Source organism: Taurulus bubalis (assembly GCF_910589615.1).
Source record: "Taurulus bubalis genome assembly, chromosome: 17".
Taxonomy (NCBI): domain Eukaryota; kingdom Metazoa; phylum Chordata; class Actinopteri; order Perciformes; family Cottidae; genus Taurulus; species Taurulus bubalis.
The window spans coordinates 6,802,897-6,829,814 of NC_136605.1; the positions used below are offsets into that span (position 1 = coordinate 6,802,897).

The 26,918-nt window shown below is 45.7% G+C and overlaps 3 protein-coding genes across 4 annotated transcripts; 1 reads left to right on the top strand and 2 right to left on the bottom strand.

Annotated features, from left to right (window-relative positions):
• Positions 1-325: 325 nt before the first annotated feature.
• LOC306750260 (epithelial membrane protein 1) lies at positions 326-5,337 on the top strand. Its single transcript, XM_079233660.1, has 5 exons — positions 326-369; positions 2,172-2,259; positions 2,867-2,975; positions 3,725-3,865; positions 3,961-5,337. Exons 2-5 carry the CDS (start codon positions 2,182-2,184, stop codon positions 4,119-4,121), a joined length of 489 nt encoding a protein of 162 aa, XP_079089786.1. The 5' UTR covers positions 326-369; positions 2,172-2,181; the 3' UTR covers positions 4,122-5,337.
• Positions 5,338-5,683: 346 nt separating this feature from the next.
• Positions 5,684-10,817, bottom strand: gsg1 (germ cell associated 1; the record flags this gene model as incomplete). Its single annotated transcript, XM_079233540.1, has 5 exons — positions 5,684-6,173; positions 6,843-6,954; positions 7,067-7,231; positions 7,360-7,407; positions 10,523-10,817. 5 exons carry the CDS (start codon positions 10,815-10,817, stop codon positions 5,684-5,686), a joined length of 1,110 nt encoding a protein of 369 aa, XP_079089666.1.
• Positions 10,818-14,039: 3,222 nt separating this feature from the next.
• Positions 14,040-25,064, bottom strand: tcf20 (transcription factor 20; the record flags this gene model as incomplete). 2 transcript variants are annotated; one of them, XM_079232512.1, is made up of 5 exons in its annotated part: positions 14,040-14,168; positions 17,293-17,390; positions 17,554-17,603; positions 17,768-17,861; positions 17,970-25,064. In XM_079232512.1, 4 exons carry the CDS (start codon positions 25,062-25,064, stop codon positions 17,331-17,333), a joined length of 7,299 nt encoding a protein of 2,432 aa, XP_079088638.1. In that variant the 3' UTR covers positions 14,040-14,168; positions 17,293-17,330. The 2 variants fall into 2 exon arrangements, with proteins under 2 accessions (XP_079088638.1, XP_079088637.1); XM_079232511.1 differs by having other exon boundaries at positions 17,540-17,603.
• Between the last annotated feature and the right edge of the window lie 1,854 nt (positions 25,065-26,918).

Below are 26,918 nucleotides of genomic sequence, written 5' to 3' on the forward strand. Positions count from 1 at the left end.
CGCTGGAGAAAATCACCTCCACCACGAGTGACAAAGTCATGAGACACCAAACACAAAAGGAAAATGCATATTTATAAATAAATATATATATATATATTGCCTGCCCACAAAAGTTGTGGAAATAGTGTCTGGCTTGAGCCTTTGGCTGTGTGGGGAGGGGAGGGAGGGAGTAAAGAGCAGAGAGGGAGGGAGGAAGAGAGATTATGTGATCAAGCCAGCCAGAGGCTTGTCTGGGGTGTGGACTTAAAAAGAGGGCTTGGTAAAAGTGGGCGGACGGGTAGCTCCTAGAGTTTGTGCATTTAGACTCTGAAGTTATTGTCCTTCAGAACAGGAGGATTTAGACCCGAAGAGACGCACAGCCATCCAGCAGTAAGTCCAAGATTCTTCTCAAATCCCTCTGTGTGTCTTCTTCTCTCTCTCGGTGCTTCAGAATGATAAAACAGGAGGTTTTCATGGGACTTATGCAGGCTTGTTTCAGTATTTCCTGTTTTTACAAAATAAAAAATTCTGATGAGGATCAGAGTAAAAACAGGTGTGTGTGTGTGTGTGTGTGTGTGTGTGTGTGTGTGTTTGTGTGAGTGACCTCCGACATATCCGCTCACCTTCACGCGCAACTTTGCCATTGAATTACAGTCCAGCTTTGCTAGCCAGGTGTGTCTGCCGCCCAGATGTGTTCAGTTCCCGTAGCAGTGCTAAAGATATTCCTTTAATAGTAAAAGTGAATATTAAAGTGACTCGTTTGAATGCAAATTGCTCTTTTTAAAAAGCCACAGGATTGCTTCGCTGCTTGCTTTTTTTGGGGATTCTTAGCGTTGTCACACCTAGCCTCAGCCACGCATATTTCCATTTGGCGCGATGGAAAATAAGCCACAGCCAGGCCAGATGCAAGAATCCTCGGCAGCAGCAGTTGACACATCTTGTTTTTTTTTTTTGGCGAAGAATTTGGAGAAAGTCTGATCAAAGTGAGCCACAAGTGTGTTTTGTATTAAAGTAACTGCTGAGCGTTTAACTTTGCTGGTTATTTTTACCGTCCAGAAGTTGCTCATTATCCGGCAGGAACAAAAAACTTGTTTGGAGCCGTTCAAAGGCAAACCAAAGGTGGGAAATATTTGCGACAGGCGTGATCACAGATGTACTAGTGTGTCTGCATGCTTGTGTGCAGTTGCGTGTGAGTGAGCAGGCGGGCATGCGAGCGTGTGTGTGAGTGTGTGTGTGTGCGGACCCAACCCTTGACCTCTCCTTTACCGTGGAGGGAACCAGAACATTCCAGATGTTCCTCTTCCTCTGTTCACACCCAGTCATGCGGCCTCGGAGCTGGATGCGGATCGCTCACACGCGGGTACGAGTGGAACAAAAAAAAAATCAGAGGGCAGAGCCACCTGTAGAGGGATCAGTGGAGGAGAACTAATGCGGCGACAGTGAGGAGGCCTCAGGAGCAGTGGAGAGGGAGAGAGAGGTTTTTAGATTGTAGTTTTTATTGGGTTCACGGTGTGTGATGTGTGTTTGTAATTCAACGCAGAGGGAACCGGGCGTGGGCCAAACAGGGTTAGCTGCTGGGATAGCAGGTATTCTCGACAGTTATTTTAAGGAGTGGCAGGGGTTCTTGGCAGCACAAGACAAGCCCAAACTCATCTGCCCGCCGTGAACTTCCCCCCCTGAACACACACACACACACACACACACACACACACAGTCTCTTACTCACTTTGTCTTTACCAACAGCGACTGAGTTTCTGTTCTGATCTCTCTCTCGACGAATAAACCGAGCGTCAACACCTCGGCCTCTCGAACAGGAACGCCATTTCGCCGTCTATTTGCAGGCATTTCACTGGGCGTGCGTTAGCTGTGCACCCAGAGTAATTAGAAGCTGTGAAGCCACACCCTGAGCGGGTGCCAGGTTTTGGGCTTCGCGTTGTTGCTCATACGAGTGTGCTCGTGAAGATAGCGTGTGTGTGGAGCTGTCATTAAACGGCTGCCCTTCTGAAACCCGGCAGGAAGTGTGCAGCCTTTGTTGTTGGCCAGACTTGATTCTTTCTCCTCATAGTAGCTCTGTGTGCGTGTGTTTTCTATTATGTTGAGAGTGAGTTAGCCCTCCAGTTATATCCGCCCTGCATAATAAAAAGGTGGAAAGTGGTGTAACAAGTTTCCCTTCTTTCTCTCTCCCTCTCCAGCGCCGTCAACATGCTGATTCTCCTCGCTGCCATCTTTGTCCTCCACATCATAGGCATCATCCTCCTCCTGGTGGCCACCATTGACAATGTAAGTACATTTTGCTGAGTTTTGTCCCTCCTCACACCTGCACAGTTGCATCGCTGTACATGGACTCATCGCAGCCTCAAGGCACAAGCGTTCCCGTGCGAATCCCTGGCTTCCTCCCCAGTTTGAGTGTTCAAATGACAGAGCGGAGGAGGTATGTGCGTCTCCCAGAACAAGCAGTCGAAAGGCTTGTGATTGGCTGCTGGAGGCCCTCATTCCTTCTCCGTCAATGGGCCGCTGTTCTTCACAGAGCCACATATTTTACACAGGGTGCTGCTGTCACCCGATGCCACCGAGTGCAGTTAAACTGCTGTTTAACCGCACTGTCAATCAGGAACACATGAACCCGCTAGATTCTTGCCCGTGTTCGTGTACGTAGTTCGTGTTGCGCATACCGGAGTGAGACCCGAGGAATGCCTCGGTGACAGGAGGATGTGCATTCCTCCCTCTGATCGCCGTCTCCTTTTTGCCTGCACCTGCCCCTCTGAGACATGTCAAAACACAGGCTGAACACACACAGTATTGATTCATGAAGTTCCCCACAGCATGTCAGGAAGGTTGTCCGTGTTTATGCATGATTTTGAGTGTGAAATGATCTTCTTCCCCTCAGGCCTGGTGGGTGATGGAGAAAGTGTCCACTGATGTGTGGTTCCGGTGGGTCGAGGTAGACGGAGTGTGGAACGCCACCGATCTCCCCACAGGCTCACACTACCCAACGGGTAAGTCAGCGCAAAGAAGCGGAGTGAAGAGCAATGCAACACTTTCACTAAGTCATACAATGTTTCATCCGATTTCATGCCACACACCAAACCCTGCGCTGCCTTTATTCCACACCGGTGCATTTAATGAAAGCCTCTGAAACAGCGCTTCTCTAAATGTTCGTGCCCACATGGCCACGATCAAAGCCAAGGAGATGTCTGTGTGGGTGTGGTTTGGTTTGATTGACGGCTATCATCAGGTTTTGATTTCCGATGTTGCTCAAACCTGATTGGTGCGTGGAAGAACGCCTTTTTTCCTACACGTTAAATACAAACCTTAAAGTGAAAAATAAGTGTCCCAACATGTGGCGGCAATCTGGCTCTTAATCCTTTATCGAGGCAACATGTGCATGTAAATGAACTGAGGACACACACTGAGTTTGCAGTTATCCACATGTTTTATATTTTTTTGCCTTGCAAATTCCGACCATTAGAGCTGCTGCCATATAACACCAAATTATCCAAACTCGTGTCTGAGGGTGTTTAGTGATGGACCTTCAAAACATAAAGAGCTGTTTGTTTGTCTTCACGACATAATCAGCATGCTTTAAAATCCTAAAATATTTGTGCTCGCGTTTGACTGATTTTACAATAACACAAAGTCAACTGCAGCGTTATTGTTTCCTGGGTGTGTCAGTATGATGTTTAGCACATGTTTAGGACACTCAAACACCCGCTCACTGTGTTGCCCTCTCTGTCTCCCCCTGCAGACTACCTCCAGGCGGTGCAGGCCAGCTCAGTGCTCGCTTGTATATTCTCCATCCTGGGCATCTTTGTGTTTGTGGCTCAGCTCTTCACCCTCCCGAAAGGACAGAGGTTCACCATCTCCGGCATCTTCCAGCTCCTTGCCTGTGAGTGTCTTTGCCCTGTTTGTTTTCCTTCTCTCTCTTCTCTGTGTGTCCTTCCCCGAGCCCTCACTGATGCGTCCTTGTCTCCTTCCCTCCAGGCCTGTGCATCATGATCGCAGCCTCCATCTACACAGACCGCTTCCACATCGACGAGAAGTTCGGTTCGTACGGCCACTGCTACATCCTGGCGTGGATCTCCTTCAGCCTCACGTTGATCTCCTCCATCACTTACTTTGTGCTACGCAAGAAGACAGCGTGAGACGGACACTAAACTAGCTCCAACAGCCCGAAACCTCTGGCTGGATCTACCCTCCCAGCTGAAATCTGGTTTCAGTCGCATATGGTGTAAACTGTGTTTATATTTGCCCCGTTGTGGACATCAGATTTGAGCCGCTAGTGTATATTCAGCTACAAATAAAGCCGACCTTTTGATCCTCTCAAATACATGCTGGTGTTTAATTGAGCCTGCTGAAACATAGTCGGGGTTTCACACTTCGCGGGGTGTTTATTCTGCAGCGACAGGCGAGTTCAATCAATCACCGTTGTATTTGAGTGCATTTCAACCCCGAGTTTGGGCTGAATTTCTAAAGGCATCTACAGAATAAGATAATTTTTGTTGTTAACTGAACAAAGTTTGTCTTACGATGATAAATTAAGATCTATCCAAGTTGAAGAGTCAAATCTGTGGTCTTTTTTGTTGTTCTTGTTCTTGTTGTAATGTACATTTACGAATGGGTATGAGTGTTGGATAAAAAGGGGCGACTTTATGATTTTAGTTTTTTTTTCTTCTTCTTCCCGTTATCTTATTGTTAGTTCATCAACTCTATTTCACTTCTCTGCTCTGATCTTATTTTAAATAGTTAAACTGAGCAACTACAACGTGACCGGCAAAGTCTTAAAAGTCTTTAAAAATCCATTCCCATGTCGCCCGTTGCAGATTTGTGTGTGATCTATAAGTCAAGACTATGTGAAAATGTAAAATCAGTAAAATAATACAGCAGCTTTTGTTTTGTAATTATTTGTGATGAGGAAGACATGAAACTGAAGTGTGTGTGTACACTACAGTATTGTGTTGACACTTATACAAAGCATAAAGATAGGACAGCGTGATGAACCCCAAACTAGCGGGACTTGAATTCATTTTCTGTTCGGGCCCTTCCAAAAGCAGCAGAAAACAATATTTGAGAGATGCTGAGTTCCACGTATGACACGTACCTAAATCCACTAATATACTGTAATATCTTTTTGACCGTTAATCCACAGACGTACCGGTGATGTGTGCTCTGTTTCCACCCAGTGTGACAGAAAGGCAAACCGCCTTGTATCTTAAAGCGTGAGATATTATTTGTAAATATGACTTGTTTCCCATAATGCTCTGTATGTCTATTGCTGTTTTATTTTTGCTACCGTTATTGCCCATCATGGATGGCAACGACAATGATTTTTACGACATTAAAACTTGATTTTCAACCAACTATTGCGGTTGTTGTTTTTTTGTCCTCTTCTGTATACTTTGTGAGAATGATTGTGTTTCATTTGAGTCCAAAGAGCAGTGAGATGTTTCAAACAGCCAGTCTGAAGATCACATTCATTAAAATGTTGTTTATTAAAACAAGATGTCTGTTTAAACTGCTGATGCATTTCTGCGCTATAACCAGTTTACAAAACCATGTTGTCCTTTATTTATTTATCAGATCAAAGCTGATTCTCTGGGTCACTGGACTGCTCACCATTTAATTTAATTTCTTAAAAAAAACAGTTTACTGCATTGCGGAGACGACCACAGCGCCTCCAAGTCATAGAAAAGCCACGTGCAGCGGCTCAAAGTGGGCTGTAGTCCTCCTCTGACCCGCAATGGCTCTCCTGGTGTCCTGGCAGCGTCCGGTGGAAGGAGACGGACTGGCTGGGCGGTGGAGACGGAGACGGGAGGGAGTGGTGAGGCGGGGGAGGAGGGAAGGAATCGGAGTGAGGGAGGGGGAGGGAGTGGTGAGGCGGGGGAGGAGGGAAGGAATCGGAGTGAGGGAGAGGTAGGGAGTGGGCGTGCGCGAGCCTCGGCGAGGCGTCCGGTAAGCGGGTCGCTCTCGGGGGCTCGTAGTAGGGAGACAGGTGGGAGATCCGGGGGGGAGACGGGGGACCGGCCATGGCTGGGTGCGCGGGGGTGTAATAAGGTGGCAGGAGGCCCACGAAGTTAAAGCTGCAGGCGTTGAGGCTGGAGCTGTGCCGCGGCCCCACCATCAGCACCTTCTTGGTGTAGTTGTTCAGAGTGGAGACGCCGGCGGACATGCAGACCGTGAAGGCGAACCAGGCAACACTGACGGAGACAGAGAGACAGGGAGCGCATCACGAGCGGTGATGACACACCTGTGCAGAAGGGGTGGAACAACGGACTTGGACAAATCAGAATAAATGGGCGGATGCTATGAGACATAGATATACTATGCATACAATGAATCCTAAAGGAAGACACTATTAATGAGCCGAAAAGGCACCTGAGACCAGCTTGGCCGGTGAGCTCTGTCGCTGTTTAATCAAGCCTCCTGAGGCCGAGTTTCTGCCACATTGTAGGAGCAAAAAGGCTGAGCTGTCGAATGTCAGAATGATGCCTTCAGGGCTGTTCGGCGTTGCGCGGTTTTAAGAAAACTCAGCAGAAGCTGCGGTTGTTAAATTGGGATTTTAGACGGGCCGTGATGCGACAAAGAGCACCCCGATACAAAGGACCTCATCGCACATGGACCCACGTGAAGAGCTGGAGGAATGCTGCCGTGGGGAAATGAGTCGGGCAGAGCCGGGTCCCGATGGGCCGCAGGGAGAGAAAAACAAACAAACAAATACTCTAGCCGAGGGAGTAAATCCCCAAACGAAAACACTCACTATGGCCCACAGCCAAGTGGACTGAGGATCCCGGAAGGCCTGGATCCTTGTTTCAATCAGGCCTCAATGTGTCTGTGATTGTAGCGCAGTGTGTGTTCAATGAACTCACTAGAACGCCCAGGAGTAGCCGTAGCTGTGAGGCTTGAAGTCTTCTGGTCCCATCAAGGCCGTGGTCTGAAACACCTGCATGAACATCATGTGACCCACCATCCCAAGCAGACCTGTGAAGACAGCGGCAGGAAATATGCCAGACTGGTCGTTCTATGTTGCAATTCAAATTCGTATTTCATTCAATCCATGAAAAATACTAAATAAATAAATAAATAGCTGTACCCCCAAGGACGGTGAAGACGGCGGCGAACGCGTTGAGCAGCTGGCCCCAGCGGCGCGTGGAGGGACACCAGGCCCGGATGCACAGCTGCATGGACAGCAGTGTGCAGCTGATAACCAGCAGACCCACATACATGATCTCCAACGACAGAGACAGCCACATCATTGCTGCGGAGGGAGGAGAAGAGGCCGAGCTCAAAGACAGGCGAAGGTTTGGGACTTCAAACAAGTCAGTCAACCGAGAGGGCAAAAACACCCGCGGCATAAAGGCAGAAGAATGGTGTGACTCCGTTTACCTTTTTCAGATCCTGGAGTCAACGTGTGAAAGCCCCGACACTTCTCCGCTATACGGGAATCAAAACACGGCGATGTTAATAAACTCACACGTTTACAGTAAATCAGCTCAGGAAATGTGGATGTTTGTGCTGGAGAGCTTTTAGTCACTGCAATCACCACTGTTTCCAAGAGAAGAGTTCAAACATCCTCCAGCATGTGCATACGGTGCATACTGTACATTTAAATGAACACTGCGATCTAATTACTGTGTGAATAACCAGATTGAGGCATAAGTGTTCACATGGCCTGAGGCCGCCTGATGGGAGATTATGAGATTTGTTTGGTGTAAATCGGCGAGGATGGGGCCCACGGGAGAGCGCCACAAAATGAGACTTTGTCGTTGTGTCTTGTGTTTCATTTCATTTACTGATTTTTAACTTATTTTGTTTTCACCCCCTCGAAATGCGTCCTTTCTACCACGGCAAAGAGAAGGGAAAAATAGAAGCAACCCCTTTTTTCTGCAGTCGGTTAAGCTTCTTTGAGGCTTGTTTACCAAATAGCTACAGTAATCAGAGTACCGTATTTGGCTCTTAACTACGGTGGCCCTGAAAGCCAAACACACGAGAAAATGGACGTAAACAGACAAAAAAACGAGGGAATGAAGACGACATTTCCAACAAGATGTGTGTGAGAGAAGTTGGTGAAAACGTCTACTTCATTTGTTGCTGTTTTTGTATATTTTCACTGTATTTGCAGTGTTTTTCTTCCTCCAAAGACTGTGCATGTGTTGTCAACGTGGTAAGATTGAGGTAACCGTTTGCATAATGTTTAAAAGCTTTAACTAAACAGATATAAGATTATGGGATTTGTTTCGTATAAATCTGCAGGGGTGGGGCTTACAGGGAAACTCTCAGTAGCAGCACATTGGGACACTTGGTCAGTGTGTCGACTGTAGTTGTTAATTTTAGTGATTTTTTTAAACATTTTCAACAGAAAAGCTTTTGTTTTTATTTCCAAAATGTGCTAGTTTTTTCCTCCACTGCTGGCAATGACATAATGACAAAATAGAAGCAACCTGTTTCTGCAGTCGGCTAAGCTTCTTTGTGGCTTATTGACAAATGTGTTTAAATGCAGCTGCAATACGGTATTTGGCTCTAAAATCTAAATCACAGTGGCCATAAGGTCAACACACTGACTGAGAAACCAGATGCAAACAGACCAAGCACAAAGAAAACCGCTTTTTTCATTTGCTTGGGGTTTGTCATGTGTGGTTTTTGTCTACTTGCATGTGCTAACCAACGGTGCAGTGCATTGAGAGCTCAAGGCCACCGCACTTGAGAAATCATTCACATTAATTCACCTGTTTAGAGCTTGTGTGAAATATGTATTAGTCTGAAAACAGGGGTGTTACTTAAACCTGCAGTAACAGCATGTGGCTACAGAATCACTTTTCACATTGATTTAGCTAACATTAGCATACAGTTAGCTTACTATATTAACACATACAGTAGATATGGGGCAACATAGCAACATATCATTCATTTGCTGTCATGTGTTTGTCCACCTGGTGCATACAAGTCCAACATTAACACTCCTTTTAGCTCCCTTTTTGGTCTCCACCAGCTGCGGTTGTAGGTATCTGGATCTTTAGGGGCTATGTTTATGTTGGAGAGCCACCAACTTTTTCTTTTCCATTATATAATTGTGCTGTAAAAGTACATACACGTGCTGTAAAAGTACATATATATGTGAACCACGAGCATATTATGTCCATAACTTCACTCCCATTAGCTGTGAAACTCTGATATGCTTGTGACATTCAGGGCGCTAGCACTGCACGCTTGACTCGGCCTATTAGCCATCTAGCTAGCTAGCATGGAGATTTATTTGAGTCAGTCCACATCGTCAAGAGACGCTAAACCCAAACTGAGAGAATATTACCACAGCTGGAGTTTGGTTCTATTGAGAACAAGAGACCACAAGGTTTCATGTGTCTTCTGTGTTAGCAGACGTAGCCATGAAGCCAGCCAATGTCAGGGCAAAAAGAAAAGAAAAGTTGTATAAACGATGTTTGAATTGAAATGTGTTTCTGTTTATCACTTTGAAACAGGTCTGGAGTATTTAGGTTGAACGTTTTCAGAATACAAATAGTTCCAATGGCATCTAGAGTACAGATTGGTGTTATTTACCAAAGTGCGGACGGATTTATAGAATTGACCACATTTAGATATCAATGTCAATTAAATGTTTTGGCTGAACTTGAGAGTAATTCAGAATAACATCAGAATAACCTTCATTGGCCAAGTATACGTGCACATATAATACATTTGGCGAGGACGGGAGACGAGGACAAGGACTAGAAGTAGTGAAGAAAAATAGGTTTAAAGATAAATACCATTATATATATATATATATATATATATATATATATATATATATATATATATATATATATATATATATATATATATATATATATATATATCTTAAAAAGCACCAATGACCCAACTCAATCTTTAAAATCAGTTGCAAATGAGACCGGTTAAAACCCAGCCGATGTTTGTGAATCCTATTAACCTTTCCCTCTCTGGATTTCTAATCCATAATTGAGTCATGCTGTTAAAGTCTAAATCTCTGCGAGCAGAACACACACACTGATGATAATCCTCTTTGGGCACCCACACACACACACACACACACACACACACACTTGCTCGGCCGCGCGTACACAGATACAAATTAACACACCCGGCGCCTCACTTCATCCCACCACCTTGGACCGCCTCTCCTCCTGTGACCTACTTCATTGTCTGTCGCACTAGTGCCACAGATAGTTTGTTTCCCTTCCTGCGTCTGTGCCAATCCTCATCTCACTTTGGGAAGATCCTGTACTGCACATCTGTCCGGAGGGGTCACGCTGATGAACTTGACACTGATTGTTTCCTGTAAGCATGGCTACATGTTTATCTGATGTTTGTCTGTGCTTCTGTGTAGATTTATTCTATGTTCTCTCAATTATACATTTCCTCTACCTGCTCAATCCCTTTCAGGGTGGCTAGCTTTCCTTTGTGGTCACGTCACCTTTTCAGACACGTTTCCTCCTTTTCAGTCCTGCAGGAATCGACATATTCCAACTATTTCTAATCTGTGTGATATTTTTTTGACCCGTCTTCCACCTCTTACCCGCTGCATCTGCGTAGATGTCCTCCTCGCAGATGAGGAACAGGCCCGTGTGGAAGGCGGGGAAGACGAAGCGGTCGTCGCCGGTCTCCCAGGAGAACTGGACGGTGGAGGAGTTGGAGACGCCGGGAACGGGGATGCAGTTGCTCTGCTTGACGGGCGAGCAGAGAGGCTTGGGCACCTTCTGCTTGCCCACGCACCAGTAGGAGGACAGGAGGGCGAAGCCGCCCGTCAAGAGAGACACGACGGTCTGGATGAAGGAGAGGCGAGGGGAGCGCATCTGCTGCAGGAACGCCATGGGATTAAACGAGGGCTGGTGGAGGCACAGAAGGGGATGGAGACACGTTATGAGATGGTCAGACATTCAAAACCTCTTCAAAGAGTAGCCAGGAGGAGCGGAATATATGCTATTCCACTGTTTAATCAACTTGACTTGTACACCTCCACTCAAAATGTCACTAAAAATATCCCCAGCATGTTCCTAGTTTCCAAGGAGAAGCGGCTCTGCCTGAGCGGCTTGGCAAGGTGTCTGAAAGGTAAGGGTGCGGGGGAGCCGGAGGTTTTACATGACTAATCACATTAAGAGTGAAAAGACCGTGACAGAAAAATCAGCACACCTCCGGTAATTGGTGGGAAGACAAGACGGCTGAATCTGAGGGAAATAGGTGAAGATTGCCGTCGCCATTGAAGCCTTACAGGAGACGGAGGCTCAAACCCAAAACCTCTGTGTGCTCGACGCCAAGCGGGGATTACATTTGAACAAAGAGAGACGAAGAATAGAGGAAAGTAAATAAATAAAAAGCACTCACCTACTTCAGCCGCTCTTACTTGGTACTTTGTCTTCAGTTCCCTCATCTAGTTCAGTGTGGAAGGTGCAAGGAACATCCGGCCCGGCTCCTCTTCCTCTCCTTCGTCATCAGACTGAGGATTTTGGCAGTCGCACTGACCTCTGTGAGCAGAGTGACTGTCGGTCTTTATGATGCGACCACAGCAGTCGGACACACACACACACACACACACACACCATCCTCTTCTTTAATCCATCCGTATAAATCCGAAACAGACAACTCTGCTCCATCTGTTTTCATTATGATTCCTCAACTCATTTTTTGATCCAGTTCATTCTTTTCTTCCCTTCCTCTTCAAACGCTGTCCTTAAAAAAGTGAAAATCAACATGACCTTGAAATGAATAAATATGTCAGATACACAGCATGTGTGTACGTACCAATGTTCAGTGACAGCCGTTTGAGTCTGAGAGGTGGCGACTCCACACGGGTCTCTTAGGGGTTTATTGAATATCTGCAGTCGACCGCCATCGCTTCACTGCAAAGGTTGAGTTTGACCCCAAACGGTTACTTCTATAAATGAGTTGTTTACATTTGTTTTGTTTATCCATCACTGTTAACTCATTATTTTAATTGTTTATTCATTACTTTTAGCTAACTACTTCAACTATTTTATTCATTAAAAATGTTTTAATATTTATTTTCTTGTATGAACACTCGTCTACTCTCCCCACCTCCCCTTTAGTATCGTCTTCACTGGTCAGCAGGAATCAGTTCTGTAAGCCATTGGAGAAAATAAATGACGTTTTGCTTCCCTATGTGAAGTTGATCATAGTTCCTCTCATGACTTAGAAACCTAAGCTAATGCACAAATAAACACCCGGTCATATAAATGCCACGACGGTATTTAACACGTCTGCTTTCACCTTTCATGGCCATTGAGTTAGCGAAAGCTAAATCAGACATTTTGGTTTTCTTTTTCTTGGTAGTCACATTATTCACCGTATGACCGGACGTCCTCAGACAGAGCGACAGAAACAGACGTGACCCGGTAGACCAGTTTCTACGAGCGTTCATAACCCTTCTTCTAAAAACAGAGTCAGGATGGGTTTATGCACTGAAGGAAGAAGAAACCAGGGACAGAAATAGAGACGTGCACATGTGCTACAGAGAGATGATTGAGAATACATATGCAAGGAAAAAACATAAGGAGAGGGAGGCAGACAATTTGGAAATGGTTGGAAAGAAAAAAGGTACAAAAAAATAATATGTCAGATGAAAATGAAACAAAATTGACAAAAATAAGTTTCAGAAATAATCAGAGGAGCTTACTTGAAGCATTATTTTTTTAGTGTATTCATAATTCATATACATATTGACAGGTCTCTGATACAGCATGGTTCTGATAGTGTAACTGTCTTCTCAGCTGGACTGTGTTTTTTTTTTTTTTTTTACAAGAATAACAATAAAAAATGATAAAGACAACACCATGTACGACTCACTTTTAAATTTTATGGCAATGCTTCTTTTGAATGGATTTTGCATCTCCCGATCGAACCGCTGCTGTGTCGCTCGAGAATGACACCAGTCAGAAGTACTTGGTAAGGCTTGCTCCCCGTCGGCCAATCGCAGCCGCTCTCGTGACGCCGTCTCCAAAAGCTTCCAGTTCCCCCCCCAAAAAAGTTCTCCCGTCCCAGTACGGCGTGCCAGTCCCACGCAACTCCCAACGTGTGCACCCAGTACACAGTTCCACAACGGTGCGTCCTCCGGTCCATCTTTCTCCTCAAAGATGGCGGACGCGCATCAGTCCGTAGTGTGACCCCCTCTTCTGTCCATCTCTTTACACATAGCGGACATTTGTACTTGAAAAATAAGATCATGTCCATCGGATTTTTTCATGAATACTATCTGTACCGTAAAAACCCCAGTGATGAAAAATAAGAACACTTTTCAAAAAGGACCAAAAATGGAATCAAAGACCCAGATATCGGCATTTTTTTCAGTTTCTCTCGCGCTCTCTCTCTCGCACACAAACTCACACACACATATTTCACACTCACACACATGACTTTTGAAAGGCAACAGATGTCCGTTCTCCAAGGCAATAATGTCTTTGTGGCAAACTCGACCCTGACATTCCAGACATCGCTCTGGCTCCTCCCTCTCCAGGAATGAAAAATAAATCCGATTCATGTGTTGACAGAATATATAAAGTGAGATACATCCATTTCATTTTCATGAGTAAATACTGACGAGGATACAAAAATAATAATGAGGACTAAAAATAATAAGTGTGGTCATCCTAATATCGTAAGATAAGATACTACTTGTGAGAGGATATAGAATTCTCTCCGGTTTTCTTTTCTGGGTTTGACAACCAACTTGCTCCCAAAACGCCTCTTCAAAAAAAACACCTTAAAAAAAAACTGATAATGATAATACAGATGATGATAAACAAGAGTTGTACACTTTGAGGGTGTCTGAGGAAAATCAAAGTAAGCCTAGAGAGGAAGTTTGTTTCTTTTGTTCTCTACAAAAAAAGTCCTTTAGTTCCACCATCAGTCTTTGACGTCTCATTTTTCATCTTTTACTTGGAGCTCCATTCCGCTCTGTTGCATGTTCATGTTTTTTTTTCTTGTTTTGCTTTCAAGTGAAGAGCAACAATTCTCTTGCAAAAAAAAAAAGAAAAAAGAAGAAGGTTTTCTTTTCCTCATTGTCTTACATGTAAATAATGCTGATTCCCGTTGAGAAATTGTACAATCCCTTTTGTTGTTCTCCGTCCAGAAGCCAGTCCCGTCCTTCCACGTGTCGGGCTGCTTCACAAACAAGTCACACTCCTCAGTCGTCTATTGACCAAAATAACCTTGCAGAGGGAACACATACACATCGAGGTTAGTGTGATCAAAAAGGACCCCATGCATTTTGAACACAAAGAATGAAATGCTTTCACAATTAGCACATTTTCTTAAATGGAGATATCCTCTTTTAAAAGTCTCTTGAAGGGGACCATTAGACCTGAAGCACTGACAGACATCACATTATTTAAATGTGTATCTATAAGTTGAGACACAAAACCAAAATTCCTCTTCCTTTTTTAGTCCACTGAATTATTTTTATTTCCATTAAAAACTAATCAAAAAAAGAATGCATTTGCACAAAACGTGATGAAATAAGAAGGGAGAGACGTTGCTCAAGCCTTGGCAATTTGCTGTAATCTTACAAGAGAAAGAAAAGGAGAGATATATGCTCTTCAGTTTCCATGAGGACAGGCTGATTGGAAGTGAGGGGGCGGCCGTGAGGGGGGGGGCGGCCGTGAGGGGGGGGGCGGCCGTGAGGGGGGGGGGGCGGCCGTGAGGGGTGACGGGCAGCCGTACAGCCACTGAGGTGAGGACCAGCCAACAAAGAGTAGAGCAGGTATTGCAGTGCTGTGCGAAATTAAATTGTCTGAATAGAAAAGGTATAAACAGCCCTGAGGCAATAAATTGGTGCCCATTCACTGAAGGTCCATTAATGAGAAACCGGTCTCCAGACGAATAATATTTTCCCAGATGAAAATGTATTTGTGGTGATTGGGTTTTGTACTAGAGGGTTGGCTGCACAACAGCATTGCTTTACATGTTAACACCCATTTAGGGAAGTTGTGTTTTCCAGTCTATATGATTATATTTTTGGGCAATGTAGAAATTCCTCTACTGACGATATTGCTTTAAGAAAAACAATGATATATAGAATTATGAGAGAGACACACTTCGGCTGGATATAAATACATACATCTCTATTTTACACCAGGGCATGCTGAGATCAATGAATTAGCAGGAACTGCCCTTTATATTTTGACGCCTTGACAAGGGCCCCGATGACGGAGGGCTGATTGCTCACTGCCACAGGGGTTTATGGTTCGGTTGCTCTTTGTGGACGGACTCACTGCAGACTTGCGTATTCTGTTCTACGTGGAGTCTAAAGATGGGAGCGGAGACTTTAGTAATTCCATTTCTGGCTCTACTTTTTCATTTGGTTTGAAAGAAAAGAATCTTAAATTTGGCACATTTGCATTCTTTTTGCCAGAGCAGACATCTTTCCTGCTGGAGTTATTCATGCTACGTGGGTTACTAATTACTATGACTGTACCGAATAGTATGAGGCGTCAATCATAACTTTAAAGGCCAAATTATTGTTATTGAATAAACGATACATTTTAAAACTAATTTAATCATTTATAACTTTCAGGAACATTGCATATAATAGTCCTCCAGCTTCCGCCTTCTCTTCCCCTTTCACAAACGTGTTGTTCATTTTTTGCCTTTCATTTTATTTTCTGTTGGCTATGCTGAAGTTTAATGCTGCATTTTGATCAGGTCATCGCTATCGTAATCATCCATTGTTTGTTCTAACATCTGGACCAGTGATCTCTGGGAAGGCAGATCAGATGACACATCGATTCTGAATTTAAATGGTTTCAATACTCATTTGTCTGCTTTCATGCCCGCTCTGTGATTCACCCTGAGAGCGACACAACTGGACAGACAGACACACACCATGGGCAGGATGCAGGGGCGGTTTTGGGCACGGACGAACCGGGCAGCCGCCCAGGACGGCACTTTTTCATGTCCCGTGGGGGGCGGCACGACCACTTAAAAAAAAAATATATCATCTGGGCCGTGAAGCGGTTTTCCATTGTCTATCATATCACTGTGTGGGGAATTGGCAAATTGGCGCCCCCTGCAGCTGCAGGCGACCCTGCTCGCTAAGAAGGTGCCGTCTACAGATCATGTGTGAGGGGGAAGGGGAGGGAGCGCATTTTCCCAGACCGGCCTTCACGGTGTGGGCGAAAAATATGACGTCATAAATATGTTCGGTCTCGGGTGACGGGAGAAAAAGACCGAGCCCCGACGTGTGTTTATGTCCAGTCTACTGACTCTACTCCGTACCGTAAACCTTTATGTCACTCTGTCACTTCATTTAAACCTGCTTCACAAAGACAGGATGTTGGAATGGAGGCAGGGTTTCAGAGCTTTTTTGGCGATCTCAGTAACTCTGCCTTGATTTTAATCCAGAACACAGAGCTGTAAGGGACTTTTAAGTTTCACTTTTGGGGTAACGTAAGGAACCTCTTGACATGTGTCAAGAGGTTACGTTTGAGGCTACGCACAGACGGATGTATCCGGTCTTTTCAAAATAAAACATTTTTCCGACCTTTTTTTTCTTTTTCTTCTTTATAAATTATTTCTCTGTGGCCGGGTACCAAGGGACCCGGGGGTTGGGGGCCGCTGCTCTAATGCAATTAGTGGGCTTAGTATATTTCATATGATGACATTATTGATAATTTTGCATCAAGGAAGGCCAGAAAGGTTAAGTTTTAGTTTTGGTTTGTGTTTTCTGTTCTTAGTGCAATAGTGTAATAATTAGATTTTCTTTAGTGTGTTTTTACATGTGTGTTTATTTATTCTATACTGTATTTGTTCTTTATTCTTAATATTTTATATTATTGTATTTCTGCAAATTTTTTTCTATATCTGATTGTATATATATTTGGCACTTTTATGCAGAATTGTGTGTATTGATTCTCTTACGTGTGTTATTCAAATGTTCTATTGAAGGATTTGTGCAATTGAGAAATGTAAGTTTATAAGTTTCTAATAAAAAGGGGGGGCGCGCTCAGAGGGGGTCTCGCCCAGGGCGTAATTACATGTAGAACCGCCACTGGCAGGATGTCTTGTGTTATCAGCCCCATTGGTCAAATCTTCCCTAAGTTAAATTAACATAAGTTAAGAAGTTCATTTTCTGTTGTTGTATGGGCATACATTTATCATTTATCTGAAGAAATAAAATAAATATTAAATAAAACTATGAAACATGCTGCACACACACACCTGCACACACACCTGCACACACACACACACACACACACACACACACACACACCTGCACACACTCACACTCTCACACACACACACACACACACACACACACAGTAAGTCTAAACTTACAGCTCCCAGACTCCTGTGTCTCCTCTTCTGCGTTCCTCTCAGCCTCTCTCGGACTGCTCCAGGTACACTGACTTGGCTGGCCGGATGCTCTGGGTAAACTGAGTGAAGGAGGGAGGAGGAGGGGTGAGGGCGAGAGAAAGACGGATAGAAAATTGTCAGGGTTAGCTGAAGAGATGTGTGAGTGGGTGGTGAGGATCTAGAATGGCAAAAGGAAAATGAGAGTGAATCACACAAAACGAAGACCAACCTCTCCTTCTTTACCTTGTGCTTCGGACACCGCAGTGAGAAGTTATCTTCATTCAGAGAGCAATCTGGCAGAGGGACAGGGACTTTTAGTACAATACAGATATCACCACACAAAGTCCTTACATTAAAGAACAATATTAGTGTTTTAAACAAGCACAAACATTGGGAAACTGTATTTAACATTAACGCACTGTCTAGAGTGCGCCTGTGTTTTAATGCATCCACTCACCTGCTTCAATAGCACACAGGTAGTGGTAGCGGAGTGTGCAGCCTTTGCTGTAGCAGCCCAGGGTTGAGCCAACCATCTCACAGTATGAGCAGCACTGAGCAGAGACAGAGAAAAAAAACAGAACAGTCAACATCAGAAATAAGTTACAAAGCAGAAAAATCACAAAACAAAAACAGATTGAATAAATAAAGAGGACACTCACTGTTTCTCTGGCGCCATCTAGTGCCTCCTGCAGGCCATACAGTCTCCCATTGACAAGATACACCCCACTGGTCCACACTATGCATCCTTCATGGACCCACAGCTCCTCTGGGTCCATGGGCATCTGAGGCAGCTGGGCGAGTTGCGCCAAGGGTCCCAGGGAGTCCAAGGCGGGCGGAGGGGGCTGGAAAGGCAGGGAGGCCTTACTGTTGGATGGCACCATTCTTGGGGAATCCTCACTAGATTTGTGCCTCCTTTTAAAGCGGGGGTGCGAGGTCAGCTTTCTGTGTTGAGGCCGCTGTTGAGCTTCGTCTGTTGGCAGCTGCAGCGGTTGCTGGATTTGCGGCTGTTGCTTGTCTATATCAAAGTCTGGCTCCCTCTTAAGCTTCGGGATAGGCCGGATGTCTAGATTCATGTCCCAGGTCAGAGACGTTGTTTTACTGTTGTAAGACGAGAATGACGAAGAGGAGGAGGACGAGGAGGAAGAGGAGGCGGTGTTACTGAACTTGCCCGTCATGTGCATCATCATTTCCTCCCCACCAGTTGTCGGGGCGGTTCTGACTCTAGCGGGGTGAGGCACTGTGTTTGAATCTAGGCTGATGGCAGAGTCACTCTCAGTCGAAGGCTTGGTAAACGGAGTGTCTTGGCTTTGTGCGTCTTGGTTGGAGCTCAAAGCATTTGAGCTCATGTCCGAGTTTTGTCCCGTTTTGTTTGCGCCTGTGGTCGCTTGACATTGTCGGACCTGGGGCTGGTTCTTGGGGAGCTTTGCAGCATATTCAGCTGGATAGAAAGGCCCATAGAGATCTCCAAGATGTTTGTAATTTGCCCATTTCTGACACAGGCAGCAGAGCAGACGGCCAGAGTGATTGGTCTCTGTAATCACGGGGCCTGAAACGATATAGCCAGATGAAGGAAGTGCTTTTCCCGACTGGAGTGTAGTCTCCCCCTCGTCCGTCTCCCTTTTCTCTGATTCTCTGTCTCTCCGAGATAACTGGGAGGTAAGCGCTGAGGTCAGGGGAGAATCAATCCCACCCACTTTCCCTCCGACTGCACTACGCTCTCCTTTCATCTTCTCCTCATCTGCATTTACAATGGTGCACACTGCCCCAATCTCTGGAACTTTGTTCTCCACGTGTATGTGCGGAACAAACAGGCCTTTTCTGTTTAAGTCCACAAATACTCCTCCTCCCAAAGGTGTATCTGGGTCAACTTTGGCCACTGGTGGCGCCGCCGGTCCTGCACCTCTCCGTCGCCTCCTCTGTCGTCCTCTTGCCTCCGTTGACCCCTCTGCGTTTTTTCCACCTCTGCGTCTCCTTTGGACAGGTTTGACCTCGATCTCTGGCGGCCTGTCCTCACTCTCAACATCCACTTTCACCATCTGGGTTAAAATGGGTGGGGTCAGTGGGGGAGCATCATAATTTTCGGTTAGAGGGAGTTCTGCAGGGGGTGGTGTGCTGCTTGTAGTCTGCACCAACGGTGAGGTTGGAGCATCATCTGTAGTTGGCTCGGTTGGGTCTGAGAGAGCACCCTCAGTTGTGCTCTGACCCTGTCCTTGGGGCTGACCCTGTCCCTGTCCTTGGGCTTGGCTCTGGGCCCTTTTTTGTTTATTCACACTCCCTACGGGCCTCCCCTTCTTCTTGCCAGATGGGAAATAGCCTTTAGGAACCGAACTGTCGTGTAGTTTAGAATCTTGTGGCGACAGGCTGGACCTACCAGAGGACATCTGATGTTGCCTATTCAGCATGTGTCCTTGAGCGTCGTGGGGTGAGGTGGCTCCATAGTAGTCACTGCCGGGATAGTCATCAAATCCCATGTCAGATTCTTGAAGTTTTTGTCGAAGAAGGTTGGCCGCAGACTGCTCTCCTCTTCTTGTCTCAAGCTGCTGGTAAGTGTTGGTGAAATTCTGAATGTCTGACAGGGCAGATGAAGATGGAGGTGGGGAACCCTGGACAGGGCGAGGAAGCGGTGGAGGAGGGGGTAAAGGTCCAAGCAAAGCAAAATGCTCCTTGTCACCCGATGCCGATGAAACAGTGGATCCTAATCCTAATCCAAAATCAAAGTCTTGCTTTATGGTTTGGGATGTCTGATGAGGATCGCATGGGTAGGCCGATGGGGGTAAAGGCCCGGTCTCATCAACGCCTCTGAAGGAAATAATATCGTTTAAGGAATTACTTTCATCCATGTAACTATCGTCCCCTCCTGCAACCCTAGGGAAATGTGCCAAGTCTTGGTCCTGTGAATCACTAAACGATGGGATTTCTGAGTGAGAGAAGCCCGGATAATGATTTGACTCATCATCAACATGGCCTGCTGGCTTTTTGATATTTGGTGTGATTTTCTGCACTATTGCCTCCAGTTTCAAACCTCTGCCCTTCCTGGGAGGCATAGCCCTGCTAATACCACTTGATGGAGATAGAGGTTGTGAATAGGTATTCTCTCCGGGTAGAGGGGAAGAGAGTCTGGGACATGGGATATCTGAACTGGAGTCATCTTCATTGTGATGGCTCGACTCAGAATGAGCCCCAGGGGAGTGATGTGAATTTGTGGCAGCTCTCATCTGGGATGCATCCTGGAGTTGCCTTTTGGCGGGAATAGGAGAGATAAAAGAGCGAACTCTCCGACGCAATATTAGCGGATTTGTGTCTCCAGAACCCCCGGCTTTAGTCTGACGCTGCACCTGTGTGGAGTTCATGTCAGCAGAAGACTTAGCGGAGCTGGGTGGAGGGGGTGGACAGGGATGTTTGGCTTCCTCTGTGGCTCCTCTGGGGACCTCAGGTTCAGCATTTAGGCCATGAGTCATTTGTGGTGGAATCGGGAGGTGTGAAGCTACAGGAGCAGAAGGAGGAGGCGGTTGTGTTCTGTAGAAGGAGTCTCCCTCTATCATTCTTGCACCTTCTCTACCAGAGTGTGTCGACTCCCACATTTTCAAATCAAAGAAAGCGCTTTGATGATGGAGTGAAGTTTTGGCTGCGTGTAATTCACCGGGCATGTCGGTTTGTGAGATCATCCTCGGCCCCGTTTGGCTGACCTTATGTCTTCCTGGAGAAGAACCAGGAAGCATCATCATTTCCTTTGATGGCCTGTTCATTGCTTTTACCCAGTCATTCATGTCATGAGGGTGATGAGGGGGGCCACGAGGGTGAGGATACATTTGAAGCTTATTTGTGGACTGCTGGGGGGATAAATTGTGGTATGGATGGTGGGAGGGAAAATGGGGGTTACTGCGTGGTATCATATTCCCTTCTCTTGCATCTCCAAATCGATATCCAGGAAAACCGCTGCCACTGCCAGTTGATAAATCAACACCATGAAGATAGGACTGATGCCTTGAAGGTGAAGCTAGCGGGTTCGTGCTCAAAGGATGAGAGGGCAAAGGTGTAATATCAACATTACCTCGCCTATAGGGGTCAGTATTCATCACAACAGACTTGGAATGATACTCCATATCAGCATCATTAGTGCAACCACTGCCATGATGATCAGTCTGTAAATTTGCAGCGTCCAAGCCAGCATCTTTTAATGCCGTTTCCATTTTCACCACTTGTTTCTCTCCAATATCCTTTTTACTCAGATCATTGGCTGCTGCTGGAGAGGGAAATGGCTGTTGAATAACAGAGGATCCACTTTTCTCCCGCTCTCTTTCTCTGTCACTTTCCCTGTCCCTCTCCGGTGTGCTGCGTCGGTTTGGCGACACATCACAAATGACAGAGCGCCGCTCTGATGGGGCTAATATGGAGCCTGATGATTTTTGAGACTCCGTTTGACCAATGCTGCCCGTTAGCGGCTCTGGCTCTTGCAAAAGGAGCTCCTGCACAACAGAGGGTGGAGTGGACACATTAGATAAGGCTTTTCTCTGTGGTAGAGAATAGTCAGCTAAGTTTATATGTTTGGTTGGGGGTTGCTGAGACTCTGCCGCCTGTGTTAAATGGCTCTGGGACACGCCCATGTTATTTTTCTCAGAATTTTGCATTATCTTAGTAATAGACACCTCAGACTTCACGGAGGACTGAGCATTTGTGGTAAAACTAGGCTCACTTCCATGCCTCTGTTGAGGCTTTCCAGTAATACCCATTTGTCCAGAATGAGCCAAAGCCTCATTTATGCCATACGGGTGTCTGGTTTGAAACTGTTGTTGAACTTGGAGATGGGCAGGAAAGGCCTGCTCTGGTCTGCCATAACGTCGATCTAAATTGTAACCTTGAAGAACCTCTTGTAAAAGGCTTGGAAATTGCTGCGAATTATCCTCATGACCTTTCGCTCCTCCTCCTTGCCCTCTCTTTACCAAAGCCTCTGCGACAGAACCAGCATCTTTTGGATGCGCAGGGCCATAACCAGCTTGTGATTGTTGATACCCCAAGTATCTGGAATTTGATTCCATTACACCCACTGGGCCAGTCCTCCCTCTGCTTTTCATTGTCAAATCTGAGCCATATGTTGATTCTGCGTAGCCATATTTATGCGGTCCAGACTGGGGAGGATTTTGAGGCCGTCCAAAATTTGATTTCTGGTGAAGGGAGGAATATAAGCTCAGATCTACACCGTCCTCCCCATTATGGCTGCTCGACTCTCTTAAGAAAGAGTGTTTCTCCTCTATGCAGTGGTCTTGGGGATGCTTGCTTTTTTCAGTGTGACTTCCCTCAGACCGAGCTGAAACAATCACACCGACACTACTGGCACTCTGGTGCTCCTCAGACGTGTGCTTTTCTCCCCTCTCATTATTGTGTAATCTGGATGCAATGTGCAACCGATTTTCTTTGTCCTGACAATTTTGTGAATTTACTTCTCCAGCTCGCTGCATTTGGCTACGGCCTTTCTCCATTTTGTCAACAGGGCCTTCACTTTCATTTTTGATGACCTCCCTTTTTACTTCTGTTGTCCTCCTGTGGCCACCTCTTTGGTCACCGTATGCGTGACCAGGCTCTGAGACACAATTTGGCTGCGCAGGAGGAATACTGGAGGAGGTGGATGATGGGGAGGAGGAAACTGGAGGTGTTGAATGTGAGGTTGGGCCAGGCTCTGATGACTGACATCCAAAGGATGGAGATGATGTCGAGGGAACACGCGCTTCATTTGCTTTTGTTTTGGAAACGTTTGGTTCTTTTGACTGAGAATGGGAGGCAATTATTTTAACAGCTGATGCTTGCCCAGTCTGTGTTTGAGTCTGAGATGGAGGGCGACAGCCAGTTGGTTCAGATCCACTGCTTGCACCACTCATCTGCCTCATTCTTCCATGTTCCCCTTCAGAAAACTGCTCCTCACGGTCCACCTTGGTCCCCGATGAGCCTCCAACTGACATTAGTGAGGATTCTTCATCGGCACCAGCATCTAAATTGGCGCCGTCACCAATCCCTGCTGCACTTCCGTCTTTAACTGTGCTAGTGCTCGAGGCTGCACTTGCATTTCGACTTCTTGGTAGTGATGGGAGCACGCCATGCGTTGCCGGTTGCATCTGCCCCACATCCTTCCCCTTCTTGTGTGAAAGCACTGAGTCGGTAAGGAGCATGTGTTGAACTGTGTTTGGTAAATTGGCTACTTGTGAGCTCAAGGCATTAAGACTATTCAGGCCAGCATCCTGCATTTTGTCAAGTGGAGAGGATGAATAAATCTCCTCTCGAGATCCGACCCCTGTGCCTAAACCCAATTTGTTTCGGCCTGTTAGAGGAAGACTGCTCCCTCCAACTGCACTCATGCTGTGAGCTTTATGACTGCCACTGCTACCACAACTACTGATGCTGCTATTTGAGTTGGGTGTGGGACTTAATTGTGGCATGGTCTGCAGTAATCTACCTTGACCATGGCTGCTACGGGGGTTTGACGAAGGAGGATGTGAAGGACCATGACCTGAGGGGTTTGCATGTACCTCTGAGACGCCCATCAAAGGGGAAGGAGAGGAGCTACAACTGGGGGAATGCACTGCAGAGGCAGCCGGTGAGGGGTTGGATATCGGGCTAAAGTTTTGGTTGATTTGAGTTTGTTGAGCATTGGGATGCAATGGGGATTTGGCTATTTCTTGAGATGCTGCTTGAGGTATACTGGGATTGGAGGCTTGATGATGTTTAGCATATACAGAGCCTGGAGACGGGCCCTGGTGCTGCATCTTGAGAGAGTTGTCGTAACCTACCCCTAAATTGTGCTGCGAGTTGCGGTGCTGTAGTGTGGCTTGCTTGTGAAGCGAAAGTGTCTGTGGGGAATATCCAGGATAATTTGAAGGATGGTAACTCTGCTGAACATTCTCCATTGGCCCCACATTGTTAGCAGCAACTGAGCTGGAGACTGAGTTTGAACTAGAGTGGACACTGGGAGAACTGTTAACTTTGGGATCGAACCCCGCGCTAGCAGCCCCGTCGAGATACCTCTGTGGAGGAGGGCTGTACATTCCTGATGGCGCTGTGGATGCTCCACCCTGTGGTGAGTAGTGTGGGTACTGAGGGGTCATTCTGTGCCCAGAGTGTGGATAGCTCCTATGTTGCTGTCCATGGTGGACAGCTGGAAAGGTTTGTCCAAGCTGGCGGTGCTGCATCTGAGAACCTGGTACTGACTGCATTGCAGCATTCTGACTCATATTGTACTGGTGAGAAGGAGAGAACGCTCCAGCACCAGCACCTCCACCCGAACCAGCACTTGAGCCATAGTCTACTGGATATGGTGACATCAGGCCAGATGCTGGTGCAGAACCAGACCCAGCATGCCGGTACTGGTGAGATACATGTCCATCAATATTAGGGTACCCAAACCCTGCCCCATAAGCCATGCCCCCCCTTCTGTGCCTGTCCTTTCCAGCCATTGAAAAATAGTAATCCATGGCCTCCTTCCTGTAGGGGTTGTTAGTGTTGGCGCTGTGAATGTTACCCTGTGTTGGCGATGCCTCCACAGCACCTCGGTTTCTAGCACTGTAAGCAAGCATGTGGCTGGCTTGACTGGGGTGGTGATGGCCTCTGTGCAGGCTCTGCTGTTGCATCCCCGCGTAATCATCTGTCATCCTTGGGGAAATCTGGGGGTCTGCTGGCTGAGGCGGATACGGATTTCCCCCTCCCCCCCTTCCACTGAACCCCGGGGGAAGCGAAGGGGGAACTGGACTGTTAGAAAAATTCTGCATTGTTTTTCCAAGTTTGGATTAAAAACGGAAATAACTGTCAGTGTCTATAACAGGGAATGCTTCTGATCAGAAACTGGAAGGCTTACGGCAGTAACCATGAATGACAAAAAAAAAGTCTATGGCCTGGCAGTAAAATAAGGAAATGCTTTGACAAACCAAATGGTTCAAGCTGAGGAATATCTATCGCAGATGTTATAATAACTTTTCTGTAGCAGAAAGTGGGTAGTGATGTTGAACAGACAATGGTTTTATCAATATATGAAAAGGCCAAATGGTAAAAGTCTTACTTCTTCAGTGTAATGTATGGTTACTCTCACTTTTTTTTTTCTTTTTTAAAAAAGGTACACTTTACAGCTGGGTCTTAAAAAAATTTAACTTTCAAAGAAAAAGAAAAGAAATGTTGTGAAGCAGGGTTCTACTGCAGAAAAATACAATATTAAAACTGTGCAGTCATTCCCATGAAAGCTGAAGCAGTTTGGCACCGAGCAGGCAATGATATCACGTCTGACACAACACCATGTGAGATGTTCTTTGATGACCTTAAATGTCTTTACATGTACACTCTCCGCTATAATAACAGCTCAAGCAAACAGAGCTATGTTGGGATTGAATTGTGGTCCAATAGCATCTTGTGCAAATAAACAAACAAAAAAAATCTCAATAAAACCATTGAGAATGTGTTCCGTCACAACAGTCCTTCAGTCCGTCAATATGTTTGCCAGGACCTGACTCACACCTGTGTGAGACCAAAACGGCAGTAACTTGAATCAAGAGGTCTGAATACAGACCTTCACTCAATACTCCCGGAGGCAAACACTCCATTGATATTCTCATCAGCTCTTGGATGCAGAGTGTAATACTTTTTGGGATGTTCTTTTTCTTGGTCATTCCCTTTCACTTTTTTTGTTTTGTTACAGCATGCATTCATTCGGACTGTAGATGTCTTTGGTCCCTATTTAGTAATCGTTCTTTCTTTGACTGTGTTCAGATTCTTCTTGGTGCTCTCCTGTATCCTGTATCTTCAGCCTGTAGCTGTCTTACCTTTGTTTCATTGTGTCAACCATCATTTAACTCTACCTAGTTCCATGGCAACAGTTTTCCAAAAGGAGGGTAATCCATTTATTCCACCTCAAGTTCAGTCAATTCAAGCACCTTTCTTTCGTTTTTCTCTTCAGTATTTCCATGCAGATACGTTCATTTTCCAGGAGCTGCTGACCCTTTGCAACTCTGCAAGCACAAAAGATGAATCAAAATAGTTAGCACACAAAAATGAAAAGACATCATTTATTTACTGTACCTTGTTCTACATGTCTGTAATGAAATAGTTATAAAAGGAGAAAATACTGTGGTCATTCAATAGTAATAAAAAGCTGTTTGAGTATTCTATTCAACAATCTTGTTTGAACAATTCGGTGGTAGAATACGACATATTTATCTACGCTAAATTAATTTAATTAGTTGTGTACTGAAAAAGTCAGTGCTGCTCTCGGTTCATATATTGCAGATTACAACGGCATGTCCCACAAGTGGATTTATCTTTTGCACTAAAACCACCCAGGCCCATCACAAATATATTAACCAAACCACAAACAATGTTTGCTTCCTTGTTGCACACACTGTCCCCTAAACATAAAAGAAAAGGTTGCTCGAGTGTCGATGGGAATCAACACTCCTGTTTTAACATGCAACAGGAGTACAGCCTTTTCCCGTGGTTTGGGCTTTAACAATACATGCCTGAGCTGTCTCTTTTGACTCTTAACAAACCGGGTTGGTGGAGAGAAAAATGGGCTCGCGGCAGCATGCAATTAAGGCAACAAAGTAACACATACAAGGTCACAAACACAACTTCCCATG